This window comes from Pipistrellus hanaki, assembly GCF_964339955.1.
Source record: "Pipistrellus hanaki genome assembly, chromosome: 2".
Taxonomy (NCBI): domain Eukaryota; kingdom Metazoa; phylum Chordata; class Mammalia; order Chiroptera; family Vespertilionidae; genus Pipistrellus; species Pipistrellus hanaki.
In genome coordinates this window covers 116,983,386-116,997,566 of record NC_140504.1, presented here as the reverse complement: position 1 = coordinate 116,997,566, position 14,181 = coordinate 116,983,386, and the positions used below count along the sequence as shown (strand labels likewise).

The following is a 14,181-nucleotide window of genomic DNA, read 5'->3' as shown; positions in this document are numbered from 1 at the left end:
GAAGGGAGGCACTAAATGATTTTAAGGTGGGAGCACCATCGGCTCTCCCGTCAGGTGACTAGTCACACTTGAGTGCACATCAGAATCCCCTGGAGGAGTGCCCTCACACTGCTGGGCCCTCCTGAGATTCCGAGTCAGTCGGTCTGGGAGGGACCTGGGAATGTGTGTGGCTGGTAGGTGCCCAGGCGGGTGATGCTGATGCTGCCCGGATGGGACACAGTGATTCAGAGAGGACTGACCTGAGAGAATTCCAGCGATCCAGCCAGACCGAGAAAGCCCCACGGCTCCCCTGAGGCTCTCGGAGTCAAGGCAGAGTGCTTGGCACTTCAGTGTGACCAGATGCATTTCAAGCCTCGGACCGAGGTGTGGCCCTGGGCGTGTGACCGGCACTGACCTGAAGGTGGGCAGGCCTGGCCAAGCTGTCCAGAGGAGATGCTGTCTTCTGAGCAGCCCCTGCAGAGGCCAACTGCTCCGAGGCGCCTGCATGCATTTCTAGGGCTCCATGCATTCCTGCCCAGAAATGGTTTTGGTTCCTCAAGGTCACAGGTGAATTCCCAGAAACCTTTGGACGGCATCACCTTGGGGCCTGGTCACTGTGGGTCTGGAAGCATTTATCAGCAGCCGACACAGAACTGAAACCAGGCTCCACTTGAAATGACAAGCTTGTTCTTGCTGCCATTCCCATCTCCCTCCAGCAAGGAGCACAGCACTGCACTCAGGCCCAAACGCACAACCGAACCAATTCCCAAGCCCCAGCCTTGTGGGTCTGTCTCCGGGGACAGCTCACGGTATCAGTTCTGTATCAGTCAAGGTCCTGTCAAGAGAGAGGAAACCACTAATTTGAACAGAGAAAGCTTGATGCAGCTATAATGGGGCCAGAACAATGAGATGTTGGCTAGAAATCGGAGACCTCCAAACAACAGGAGTAACAGTTATATGAAGCCTCCCCCTAGGGCTGAGTTGGGCACTTGAGGAAGCCCCACCCGTGGGTGAAATCTGCTCGTTGGAGAGAGCACACTGCAGTCATTGAATGGCCGACAAACTGCTGGTGGTGCCACACTGGGGAGGTGTCTTCCTGGAGGGAGGGCTGATGCTGCTGACCACGGTGGCGCACTGGAGGAGCCTGGGCTGTAGGAACCTGACCCCGCCCCCCTCCGCCCCCTCATATCAATCAGCTGAGTGAGCGCAGGAGCCCTTCCCTGTTGCAATGCCTCTCCACTGCCCTCTGCTGACAGAGTTTAGCATTGTGCCAGCCAGCAAAGGACAAATATTTGAAGGGCCAGGCCAGGTCCACTTTCTCAGAGCAGCCCACAATTGGGAGGGGCCTTAAGAACTTCTCGTCAAATCCCTCACGTTATAGATGCCAGATGATTCAGGCCTCAGGGCCTGGGAGGGGGGAGGAGGGAGAGACGGCCAGCTAGCTCCCCTTCTCCCTGCCCCACCCTGTCTCCACAAGGCTTGGATATGTAAATGGGCAAATAGACATTAACACCCACCTTATGGCCAGGCACCCCAAGTCCAAAATCTCACCCCAAGAGGTCTCGAGTCACAGTTGTCTAGTTATAGGCCAGGGGAATGGGCTGACTTTGAAACAAAAACTTTCTCGTTTTTCTCATTATGTAAAGACATTTCTAATAAATGTGAGGAAAAGATGGTGTGAGCATGCAGCCCTCTCTCTGCCTGCCCAGCTTGGCTCTGCAGGCCCAGCAGGCTCATTGGGAACTGGGGACCTGTGCTCCCCTCTTGTGAGGATGAGGGTAACCTTTGACACAAGGCTAGTAACCACCCCCAGGATCTGTGTCCCCTCCCCTCCCCTCTGTGCCTTCACCAGCAGGAGCTCCGAGACTCCACTTTCTTCTCTAACCTACAGCAGTCCGCTTGTCAGCTATCAAGTGACCCTACAAACCAAACCAGGGCATCTGCTACGGCTGCCGTAACAAAGCCACCGCGAGCAGGCTGAGCAGCGGGCATGTATTTCTCACCGTTCCAGAGGCCGAGGCCTGGGCCCAGGTGCCGGCAGGGATGGCTTCTCCGAGGCCCTCTCCTCCAGACAGCGGCCCTCCCGGTCCTCACACGGTCTTTCCTCTGCAGGCACGTCCTGGCGTCGGTGTGTCCACACTCCCTCTTCTTATAAGGACACCCGTCTGGCTGGTTAGGACCCACCTTGATGGTCTCTAATCACTTCTCTGAAGTCCCTGCCTCCAATACAGTCACATTCTGATGTCTGAGGGGTTGAATTTTGGAGGCATTTGATGGGTTAAGATAGGTAGACTATGAACCCCTTTCTCTACACCAGAAATGAAATTAAGGCTTATCCCGTCCCAGCTTCCTGAAGTGACCACAGCAGCAGCATCTAATGCTTAAAAGGGCTGCGCTGTCCCCAAAGATCCCTAGATACGAAGACTGGCCATCACGTAAGGGCTCAAGGAGGCCTGGGCATGGCCATGTTAGGGTTTCTACTTACTTGAAGCTCTGTATGCACCTCACATTTTGGAAATGGGCATTTTATACCCATTTTGGAGACAGATACAAGGTCCAGAGGAGCAGAATTGCACACCGAGTGTGGGGCTGGGATTTGAACCCAGGTCCTGTTTGGCTCCAAACCCCAGAAGCATTGCACTGTGTCACCCTCCAGAAGACCCGTCCAGGCGCAGGTTCCAGCCTTCCGCACGACAGACAGCTAACGGCGGGAGTCGGGGTGTAAAACGCTCATTGTGGTCCTAGCTGGTGGTCAGTTAGTTGGAGTGTCATCTCAGCCAGGCCCCAGTAGAAGACATGGAGTCAGCCAATTGATTTCTCTCTCTCTCCTCTCTTCTCTCTAAAAAAATCCATAAAGCCCCACTGGTGCTGCTCAATGGCTGAGTGTTGACCTATGACCCAGGAAGTCATGGTTTGATTCCGTTACTGCACAGGCCCAGGTTTCAGGATTGATCCCCAGTAGGGGGTGTGCAGGAGGCAGCCCATCAATGATTCTGTCTCACCATTGATGTTTCTCTCTCTCCCTCTCTTCCTCTCTTTGAAATAAATAAACACATATTTTAAAAGAAAATAAAAACATATCCTTGGGTGAGGATTAGAAACAACAACTCCCAGCATGTGGCTGACCTTCCGAGGCTCTGAAGAAACTGGCCTGAGTGGAGCCATCAAGGTGGCATCACACTGTCCCCTGGAGAGTCAGGGCGGCAGCGTGCTGTCTGTGAGTGGGCGGGAGTCATGAACTTGAAAACTTGCCTGTCAGCTGGGCTTGTGCATAAACACCAGTCCTGCCACTGGCCTGCATTAGGGACGAGCTAAAACCTGGTTTCCACCCGCTGCCCAGACCATACAGCCCCTCCCGGACCACAGCTCAGGCTTTGTTTCCATCTATGAAAGGAACTACAATTGAGTAATTACCCTAACGCAGCCAAAATGTGGAGACAAAGAAACAGGTCACAAATGACAGAAATGGAGGAAAGCAAACTACTGGATATAAAGTTCAAAAACCACGGTTATAAGGTTTTTCAAGAGTTTTCTAGAAATCGCCAATACATTTAGTGAGACCCTTGAGGATATGAAAAAGAACCAACTAGAAATTAAGCATACATTGACTAAAATAAAGAATGATATACAGAGATCCAACAGTAGACTAGAGGATCCCAAGAATCAAGTCAAATATTTGAAATATGAAGAAGCAAAAAACACCCAACCAAAAAAGCAAAAAGAAGAAAAAATCCAAAAATATGAAAATAGTGTAAGGAGCCTCTGGGACAACTTCAAGTGAACCAACATCAGAATTATGGGGGTCCCAGAAGATGAGAGAGAGCAAGATATCGAAAACATACTGAAAGAAATAGTTACAGAAAACTTCCCCCACTTGGTGAAAGAAATAGACCTACAAGTCCAGGAAGTGCACAGAACCCCAAACAAAAGGAATCCAAAGAAGACCACACCAAGACACATCATAATTAAGATTCCAAGAGCAAAAGACAAAAGAGAAAAAAGAGAAAAGCGGGTAGTTACCTATAAAGGAGCACTCATACGATTGTCAGCTGATTTCTCAACAGAAACCATGCAGGCCAGACGGGAATGGCAAGAAATATTCAAGGTGATGAATAACAAGAACCTACAGCCAAAAATACTCTCCCCAGCAAAGCTATCACTCAGAATCGAAGGCCAGACAAAGAGCCTCACAAATAAAAAAAAAAAAGCTAAAAGAGTTCATCACAGCCAAACCAGAATTATATGAATTGCTGAAGGGGGTTCTTTAAGAAGAGGAAGAAAATAAAGATAAAAATTATGAACAACAAATATGTAACTATCAACAAGTGAATCTAAAAACCAAAGGAAGTAAAAAACCTGATGAACAATATTAACTGGTGAATATAATAGAATCAGAGGTATGGAAGGGGAGTGAACTGATGATTCTTGGGGAAAAGGGGAATGGGGGGGGGGGGGTGAAGGAAGAGACTGAACATAAACTGTACACCTATGAATGAAGACAATGGAGGATGGGGAAAGGACAGAGGGTGGGATGGGAACCTGGTGGAGGGGAGCAATGGAGGGGGAAAAAAATGAGGAACATTTGTAATAATATGAACAATAAAGATTTATTAAAAAAAGAAAAGAAAAAAGAAATAGACTTACAAGTTCAGGAAGTACACAGAACCCCGAACAAAAGGAACCCAAAGAGGACCACACCAAGAAACATAATTAAAATGCTAAGGGCAAAAGACAAAGAGAGAATATTAAAAGCAGCAAGAGAAAAACAGCTACCCTGTTTCCCCGAAAATAAGACAGTGTCTTATATTAATTTTTGCTCCCAAAGATGCACTAGGTCTTATTTTCAGGGGATGTCTTATTTTTCCATGAAGAAGAATACGGTACACATTTATTGTTAAATGAAAATAAAGGAAATTTATTACCTGTATACGGTACGGTAGTACGGTAGTTGTCAACACAAACCAGACAAACTGTGAATCCTACAGTATCAAGAATTTACTCATTTATTCAATGACAATCATGTCATCATCATTTGGAACATCATCATAACAATCCAATTCCTGAATTTCCTGGTGAATTTCTTGTGACTCCATTTCTTTCAGAATCAGTGGACCAAATCTCTCATGTATAGCCTAGGGGGCCTTATTTTCGGGGGGATACCTTATATTTCACTCAGAAGGAAACCTGTAAGTAGGTCTTATTTTCGGAGGATGTTTTATTTTCGGGGAAAAACGGTAGTTACCTACAAGAGAGTACCCATACAATTGTCAGCTGATTTCTCAACAGAAACTATGCAGGCCAGAAGAGAGTGGCAAGACATATTCAGTGATGAACAGCAAGAACCTACAGTGAAGATTATTCTACCCAGCAAAGCTATCATTCAAAATTGAAGGTCTGATAAAGAGCTTCACAGATAAGAAAAAGCTAACAGAGTTCCTCACCGCCAAACCAGTATTATATGAAACGCTAAAAGGTATTCTTTAAGAAGAGGAGGAAAAAGAAAAAGGTAAAGATAAAAATTATGAACAACAAATACGTATCTATCAACAAGTGAATCTAAAAATAAAGTGAATAAAAAATCTGATGAACAGAATAAACTGATGAATATAATAGCAGGCACATAGAAAGGGAGTAGACTGACAATTCTCGAGGGGAGAGGGATGTGAGGGGTGCAGGAAGAGACTTGACAAAAATCATACACCTATGGATGAGGACAGTCAGGGGGTAAGGGCAGAGGGTGGGGTGAAATCTGGGTGGAGGGAAGCTATGGGGAGGGGAGAGGAATAACTGTAATAACATGAACAATAAATATTTATTAAAAAATAAAAAATAAAAAATAAAAATACAAAGTTATGATCATACCTCCCCTTGCCCAAAAAATTACCAAGTGGTTTCCTCTTTTTGCTTTTACTACCCTAGTCATTGCTAGCCTTTGTGGTCACTTCCTCCCTCCACGCAGGGGCCGCTCTGTGCCTCGCCTTCCCCTTTGATCTCCTGCCTCCCGCACCCACATCGCAGATCCGGCCCATCTTCCTCTGCAGATCCAAACCCTTGAGAGCCAGGACTTACCTCCCAAGGGGCGGGGCAGTGCCCAGCTATTGGCCCTGGTGGCCTGCAGGTGCCCTGCTGGTGGAAGGGCATCATGTTGAGCAGGCGCAGGCCAGAGTGCCAGTTTGCACTCTCACCAAGTGTTGGCCTGGGCCCAGGAGTGAGGATGGGCAGAAGGCACACCCAACATTACTGCCAGGTTGGCTGAGCCTCACTAGTTCTGATCACAAAATTAGGTACCATTTTCAAAAAAGCAGAAGATACCACCGTGTGCTGACGCACAGCCAGCAGTAAGCTCTGGGCTTGAGGGTAGTAGGGGTAGAGCAGGCCCAGATACAGTGGCCTGGCCTGAGGCGTGAGGGGGTCTGGGCACTGGGGTAGGGGATGGAGACAGTCCTGGGTTCTAGACCTCGGAGGTGGGGCCTCAGGAGGAGAAGGAAGCCATGTCCCTCCCTGTGCAAGGTCACAGGGCTCGGTGCTCGGAGCTTGTGCTCGGAGGAGCCATCTTCAAATCCCTTATGATTTTATCTTTGAACGGGGTTTTGGGGGTGAAGCGGAGTCGCGCAGTGGAGTGTGCTGGGGCCTGAGCCTTGGCTCCACAGTGGGAGCTGTTTTTAAGATGCAGGCTTGAGGACTGAGGTGCTGTTGAGACCATCTGTGACCGAACCCACAGGCCTCTTGGTAAGATTCTGGCAGGTGGGTACGAAGATCCAGGCCTCCTGTGGCAACAAGACAAGCCTCAGGGGTGAGTGTCCTGCCTGATAGACCTGCCTGTCTGTGACCTCTCCTGACCCTCTGTGAACAGGGGTGACAAGCACCGCAGCCTGGCCCTGGCCGGGGGCTCAGCTGGTTGGAGCATCGTCCCTATACCTAAAGGTTGCGGTTTTCATCCCCAGTAGGGGCGCATACGGGAGGCAACCTACCGATGTTTCTCTCCAAACAAATCCTGGGGTGAGGGTTACAAAAAAATAAGAAATAGCCTAGCCAAAACCGGTTTGGCTCAGTGGATAGAGCATCGGCCTACGGACTGAAAGGTCCCAGGTTCGATTCTGGTCAAGGGCATGTACCTTGGTTGTAGGCACATCCCCAATAGCGGGTGTGCAAGAGGCAGCTGATCAATGTTTCTCTCTCATTGGTTTTTCTAACTCTCTATCCCTCTCTGTAAAAAACCAATAAAATATATTAAAAAAGAAAAGAAATCGCCTGAACCTTCACCCCTTCTGAGGGAGATCTCCTGCGCCCATGGCTGCTTTGCTTCCCATGCACAGCTCAAATCGGGACCCAGGCAACAGACAGAGACTTGGCTGACAGCAGATGCCCTCTCACTGCAACAAGACTTGTTTGAGAGGTCTGGTAGCCATGGCGTGGGGAAGTGGGTTTCTGATATCCAAATCCAGCCTAATACCAGGAATGCTCAGGGCCTACCCAAGAAGGCAAATAAGCCTTTCCACTAATACACACAGGGTAAGATAAGATTGTTGTTAGAGTGTTGAGTTTGACAATAGAATAGTAGTCAAGTTTTCAGAATAATTTAAATTGGCTAATTGAAAACAAGCAAATATTCTAGAAAAACTGAATGTACTGTACCAAAGCTGTTCTTAAAGTGTTAACAAAAATTTTGATTGGCGCCAAAACCGGTTTGGCTCAGTGGGAGAGCATCAATCTGCGGACTGAAAGGTCCCGGGTTCGATTCCGGACAGGGGCATGTACATTGGTTGCGGGCACATCCCTGGTAGAAGGTGTGCAAGAGGCAGCTGGTCGATGTTTCTCTCTCATCGACGTTTCTAGCTCTCTATCTCTCTCCCTTCCTCTCTGTAAAAAATCAATAAAATATATATTTAAAAAAAATTTGATTGGCAATTTATCTCATGGTAAAATTGCATAACGTAATGAACCTAAAACAGTCATATTTTAGGGCAAAAAATTAAAATGTAAAAGCTATCAAGACTACATTATAAAATTCCCAAAAGCCTCCTAATATTTAAATTTTAAAAAAGGGGGTGATAGTAGAAGAATATCATGTAAGGAGAAATATCCTATAAGTAAATTACATCTAGAAAATTTTTACTTTAGAAAATTAAGTTTCATTTATAATGCTAACAGCAAGAAACCCATGAAAAATACACATGGTATCAAAACATGCCAGAGGAAAATCATTTAGGCAAAAAAATGAAAAAGGACCCCAAGTCAATTTTATAGAAACTATTCCTTTACTAACTTTTGGTCGAGAATATGTTTGTATATTTTCAGAAAATAACTCCAAGACCACATGGATTCCTGCAATAGAGAGGAATTGACAGGACTGCTCCAGCCATGAAGACAGAAGAGAAACAGTTCAGAGATGGAAGATGCTGACGACGCCTTGCCATACCAGCAGACAGCAGCTGTGTGTTGCTGAAGGATGCCCAGGACCAAACCAGAGAGGGTCAGACCTGCATCACCACCATTTGTCCACTAACCAGATCTGAAATAGCATGGGTGACATGTACATACAAGGAAACATTCAACATTGAAATTGGGACTCAAAAGAACTGTTGGTCCAGAAAGAAACTCACTACAGACTGACTCAGCATAACTTTATGGCTTGTCTCATTTTTTGTTCTTATAAGGGAATTCCTTGTATCACATGATCTCACACATCTAGGGGAAATAATGAACAACATAAGCTGAAGAACAAAAACAGACCCAGAGACAGAGAAGCAGCGATGAGACTGTCAGACCTCAGAGGGAAGGCAGGGAAGGGTGGGGGTAAGGGGCAGAGATCAACCAAAGGACTTGTGTGCATGCATATGGGCCTAGCCAGTGGTCACGGACAACAGGGGGGTGAGGGTATACGTGGGGAGGGGTTTGGGATGGGAATGGGGGGATGAGGACAATTATGTGATATCTTAATCAATAAAGAAATATAAAAAAAAAAACCTTAAAAAAAAGAAGAAGGAACCGCACCACATGCTCCTCATTTTCTGCGGTGGCCCTTTCGGTGACAGCACACACTACAGACACCCACACCCTCCACGCTTCGGTTTAGACGTTTCCAGGTGGGCAGGTTCATCCTAACGAGGCCACTCATTAGCTGGCGGACCCGGGGGCCATTTCCACTCTCCTCTCTGCTGCGAGGTGACAGGATATTTCCTTCCCAGCTCACTGGCTGTGGGCGAATTCAAAACCTGCGACCACAGGAAAACACTCTGCCATGTGCAAAGTGCTGTAAAAACACGCCTGGGGATGAGGGAGGAGAGAAGCTGGGCTTGATTAACACAGTAATGTTCAATGAATAGAAACGGTGTCTGAGCCCTGGCCGGTGGCTCAGTGGTTAGAGCATTGGCCGCCCATAGAGCGGTTGCAGATTTGATTTCTGGTCAAGGTCACATACCTGGGTTGCAGGTTCAATCAACGGTCCCAGTCAGGGGCAGGCAGGAGGCAACCAATTGACTGAAATCCCTCCCTCCCTCCAACTCTCTGTGAAAATTAAACGAAAAATTATACTTAGGTGAGGATTAACAAAAACAAAGAGTAGCAGGAGAGGGAAAAAAGATGTTATTAAAATAGTATCTGAGAAATAAGATGATGACTAAAATATTTTTTTTTATAGTTTCTCCAGCTCCCAAATTCTCTGAACCAAGCCGGCGTCCCTTTTATGTGAAAGCTGTCCGAGGCCCAGGCCCAGGCCCAGGCCGCCCTGCGCCCGCCGGCCGGCACTGACCCTGACGGCGGCCACCAGGCGTGCCGGCCGCACTGGCTGTGGCTCCTTCCCCTGCGAGTGAGCTGGCACAGAGCGCCGCCGGTTTCTTATTTAGGACACGGGTCCCAGCAGCCTAGAATAGTGTTGTTGTTGTTAAAGAGTAACCTTCAATTTTAAGTTTAAAATAACCCTTGTCCTGAGTTCCTGGGGGAGCTGAGGATGGAAAGGGAGGAGCCCTGGGCACTTGGCCCCACGGGCTGTCAGCAGCACAGAGGTGTCCTCCTGGCATCCTGGTCCCTGCGGGGAGCCTGGGCCGTGAGGGCGTGAGCGGGCGGCGGCAGACACAGGGTCCCCTCGCCGCAGGCAGTGGCTGAAGCCCGGCTGGCAGTGGCCACCAGAGGGCTCAGACCCACAGGCTCCAAAGCCTCTCTGGCTTCACACTCCTCCTCCTGAGTTGGTTTCTCTCTTTTAAACCAGAACCTACAGCTGTCTCTGCTGTGGCTGCCCGGCCATCTTCTTAGGAACCGGCTGTGGGCTCTGCCTCACACTTCTCCCCGGTCCCCGGTCCCCGGTCCCCGCAGCGCTGGCTCTGAGGGCCTGGGCCGAGCCTTATCCTGGTGGGGCTGCGGGCCCCCAATGCCTGCCCAGCAGACCAGGCCGGGCAGAGAGGAGCTGAGACCGCTCTGGGATCTGGGATGCTGCCTAGTGTGAGGGAGCAGAGAGGGCATGGCGCCCCCGCCCCCACCCCCCAGCCCAGGGCGGGGTGTCTGCTAAATGCCAGGCCACGCGGAGTCCTGGGCCCTGGAGGCTGGTGGCTGGGAGAGGGCACAGGAGGCCGCGCTCCGGACCCTCCTCCTTGCAGGAGCCTTTTGTAGTGGTGGGTGAGGTTGGGACCCCCGCTTCCCCAGCCCTGGGGGGCAGTGAGTGGGTGGGAGGCTCCAGAAGTCTCTCTTGGCCCATCCGTCTCCTCAGCCAAACTAGCAAAGGCCGGTGGGCCGAGGGCGAGAAGCCCGAGTGGTCTGAAGGCCCCGCTGACCTGGGATCCTGGGCACTGATGTGCTGCCGCATCGGGTCAGGACCCGGGACCCTCCCTGCAGAAGGCCCCTCCCCTGCTCCTTTCCCCACGCCCCGCTAGCGTCGGGGGGAGGAGGCCCTCCTCAGGCAGCCTAGCGTCTGAGGGATGGTGGCCATTGCCTCCTCGGCGGCAGGCGCTGCACTCGAGGCCCAGGGAGCCCAGTCTGAGCGAGGCCGCATCTCCCGTGCTCACCGGGCACCAGGGCTGCCAGGGCCCTTCCGTGTGCCCACTCATCCGGCCCGCAGGGCATGCCGGGGGCGGGCCCTGTGGGGGCCCCCTTCTTAGAGATGGGGAGCGGAGGCGTAAGAGGCAGAGCTGGGGTCTGCACGCAGCCCGCTTGCTCTGAGACTGCTCCTGCGTCTCCACCGGCTGATGTTGGGGACCCTCCACTGCTCCCCGGCTTCCCAGCCCCACACACCAGGCTCTCAGTGTGGGCGTTACATTCTGTCTCTGGAACATGGGCGATGTTCTTTCCACTTACTTGGGGAAGTTCCCAGAGGACTCGGATTTGTAGCGACAGAGAGCAGAAAGGCGGGGCTGGGGGGGGGGGGGCAGGGAATGGGAGGCTGGTTAATGGAGACAGTTTCAGTTTGACTAGATGACAAGTTCTGTGGATGGATGGGGGTGATGGCTGTGCACCAGCGTGGACTGTACCCTCGAGAAGGCTAAGTGTACGCTTTGTGTTATGTGTTTTATCACACACAACTTGTGCTGTTCTAATGAGATCAGCGGCAAGAGGTAAGTACTTACTCATCGCTACCTATTTCTGGGGGGAGAGGGGGCAGTGATGAAAGGCCTGCTTGGACCCAAATCCGAAAGGCACAGAGGGACTGATGGTTGCCTCGTGGGGCAGGTGCACTGACCTGGGAGTCCAGCAAGTCAAGGTCAAGTCCAGCCCCGCGGTCTGCTGGCCTTGGCTCCTCCTGCAGGGCAATCACGAAACGTGTGAGAGTGGTCGCACCGCCGGGCGACGCCGAGCTCGTCGCTGCCATCGAGCACTGGTCCCTGCCTGGGGCACGGCGGTCAGGGAGGAGGGCAGGGCCACTCAGATGAATGTCACTCAGCCCGTCAGAGCCCGTTCTGCTCCGGCAGAGCCACCCGGCTGCAGCCCCCTTAGGCTCCGCCCTCAGGAAGAGGACAAGGCCCCCTCCCCCAGGCCTCCGGCCCCCCACAGGCCCAGGGAGTGGCCAGCCAGCGGGTGTGGCCCTCAGGGACAGGGGCCTGTGAGGATGAGGAGCAGGTGCCAGGGTGTGGGGCAGGCCCAGCGACCACACTGGGGAGGAGGTGGCTGTGCCTTTGGGACCCACCACAGAGATTCCCAGGGCCCCGGTCCCCAGGAAGTCAGCAGCTCCTGCGGGAGTGCGGGTGGAGGAGGGATGGATGGAGGAGGGTGGACAGAAAGGCCCAAGATTCCTTTTCTTTTCTTTGGCAACATATCCGCTCCCAAGGTTGCTTTTTAGGAAGGAAGCCCCCTCTTCCGCCTGGCTCAGTGGCTTTGGCGTAGTCCTGAGCACCAAAAGGTCCAGTTTGGTTCTGGGACAGGGCACATGCCTGGTGGCAGGGGCGTGCAGAGGCAGCCAATTGATGTTTCTCACCTCTCTCCCCCTCGCCATTCCTCTCTCTTTAAAATCAATAAAAACATATATATATTTTTAAAAGGTTAATTCCAGAAGTCACAGCCAACCTCAGCCCGTGTCCAGGTGGGCTCTCAAAGCTTTGACTTCCCTGTAGCTCAGATCTGTCACACACTCCTGTGGGCGCCCCCTGAGAACACACCCCAAACCCAACTTCTTCCCAGCACCGTCACATCCTTGACTCCACGCCACCGCCATCTCTTGCCTGCATGACTGTGGCTGCCTCTTGTTCTCCCTGCATCGCCCTGGTCCTCCCGCCCCCCCCCCCCCCCCCCCCCCCCCCCCCCCCCGTTAGCACACAGTGAGTCCCTCTTCACCCTCATCCCTTCTGCCCGCACCCCTCACCCACTCGTCACGTGGCCTCTGCGGGGCCGGACATGCTCCCAGGGTCTTTCCCTCGGGGTTCTCCCCGACACCGGTGGGTGATTTATGTTTTTATTGATTTCAGAGGGAAAGGAAGAGGGAGAGATGGAAACACCCATGATGAGAGAGAACCATTACCTGGTTGCCTCCTACATGCCCCCTCCTGGGGATCAAGCCTGCAACCCGAGCTCCGTGAGGATGACCCACCCACAGTGGGCGGAGACGGTGCCCATGGGTGGCCAGCAGCTCCCACCCCGAAGGAGTGGCGAGGCAGGAGGCTGCTTGCCTGTCACAGCGTCCCGGACTTGGTTTCCCTCGGGACGAGTGGGAGCCCTGGCCGGCGTCTGCCCCCACCCCTCCCCTGCTGTGTGGCTGTGGAGGGGCAGCAGGCCCAGCAGGAACCTCGGACCAGAGCCCTGCCGCCCGCGTCCTGCTGTGACCTGGCCATGGGGCCCCGCGTAGCCAGGGCACGGAAACATCCTCTACAATTAGCTTCCCTGAGCTCCGCTGCCTCCAGAGCTGTTGCTGGAGAACAGCTCCGGCTGAGAATGCTCAGGGCCCCGCCTACTCGCTGCTTTAAGGACAGCCCTTCGACCTGCTGTCCTCAAGGCCTGGGATCACCGCCACCCAGGCCCCCCTGGATGACAGGGGATCCCCCCGCCCGGGGCAGCTCTCCCCCTTGTACCTGGCAAGTGAAGGCAAAGGCGCAGTGCACGTCTCAGGAGCTGCTGCCCAGAAAGCGAAGCCCCGGCTTTAGCTGCTGCTGAGCCGCGGGCAGCCCGGGCCTGCGAGGGGCTCATGTTCGGGGATTGGGTCACAGCCAGAGCGGCCCCGCCGCCGCCAGGCGGAGCTCAGGGCCACCGGGCACCGGGCAGCTGACGGGGTCACAGCAAATCACAGGACAACTGGGGGGCAAGCAATCTGTCGTTTTTAAAATATAACATTTATTGCTTAGATGGTTTGATACAGAACAGCTTTTCTTCTCATTTTGAATTTGGAAGTATTATACAACTGAATACAAAGAGGAACAAAAGTACCAAAACTAATCTTGTGATTCTGTTCATGTGGCATAAACCAGTTTGTACATAACATGTAGCAGCAGTTTTTAAGTTCCCTTTAGAAAAATATGAACTCTACATTTATTATTGTTTCCTGTGTAATGCATGGGCTGAAATCACTAGGATCACTTCCTTCTTGAAGAAAAGAGGAGAGGCGGCGAACAGAGGGCGAAGGTACTACGAATCATCGACTGCCACAGAGCGTCCCCGGCCGCGGGGAGGCCAGCCCTTTGGGGTTTGTTGCTTCTCACAGCCAGAGTTTCATGTAGTGATTGACTCTCAGCATTGTGTCCACAAATCAAAGAGAAAAACAAGGGAAAAACTTGCACCTCAAAAAACGTT

General features: G+C 51.7%; 2 protein-coding genes across 2 annotated transcripts in view; both read left to right on the top strand.

Annotated features, from left to right (window-relative positions):
* Positions 1 to 8,299, top strand: part of SSR1 (signal sequence receptor subunit 1) — a 47,862-nt gene extending 39,563 nt beyond the window's left edge. Inside the window, exon 9 of the mRNA XM_084875614.1 lies at positions 8,278 to 8,299. Within this exon, the coding sequence (XP_084731740.1) occupies positions 8,278 to 8,284 (7 nt within the window). The 3' untranslated portion in view covers positions 8,285 to 8,299. The remainder of the gene's footprint in view (positions 1 to 8,277) is intronic.
* Positions 1 to 14,181, top strand: part of LOC311618228 (histone-lysine N-methyltransferase SETMAR-like) — a 407,000-nt gene that overhangs the window by 330,094 nt on the left and 62,725 nt on the right. The gene's annotated exons all lie outside the window — the stretch shown is intronic.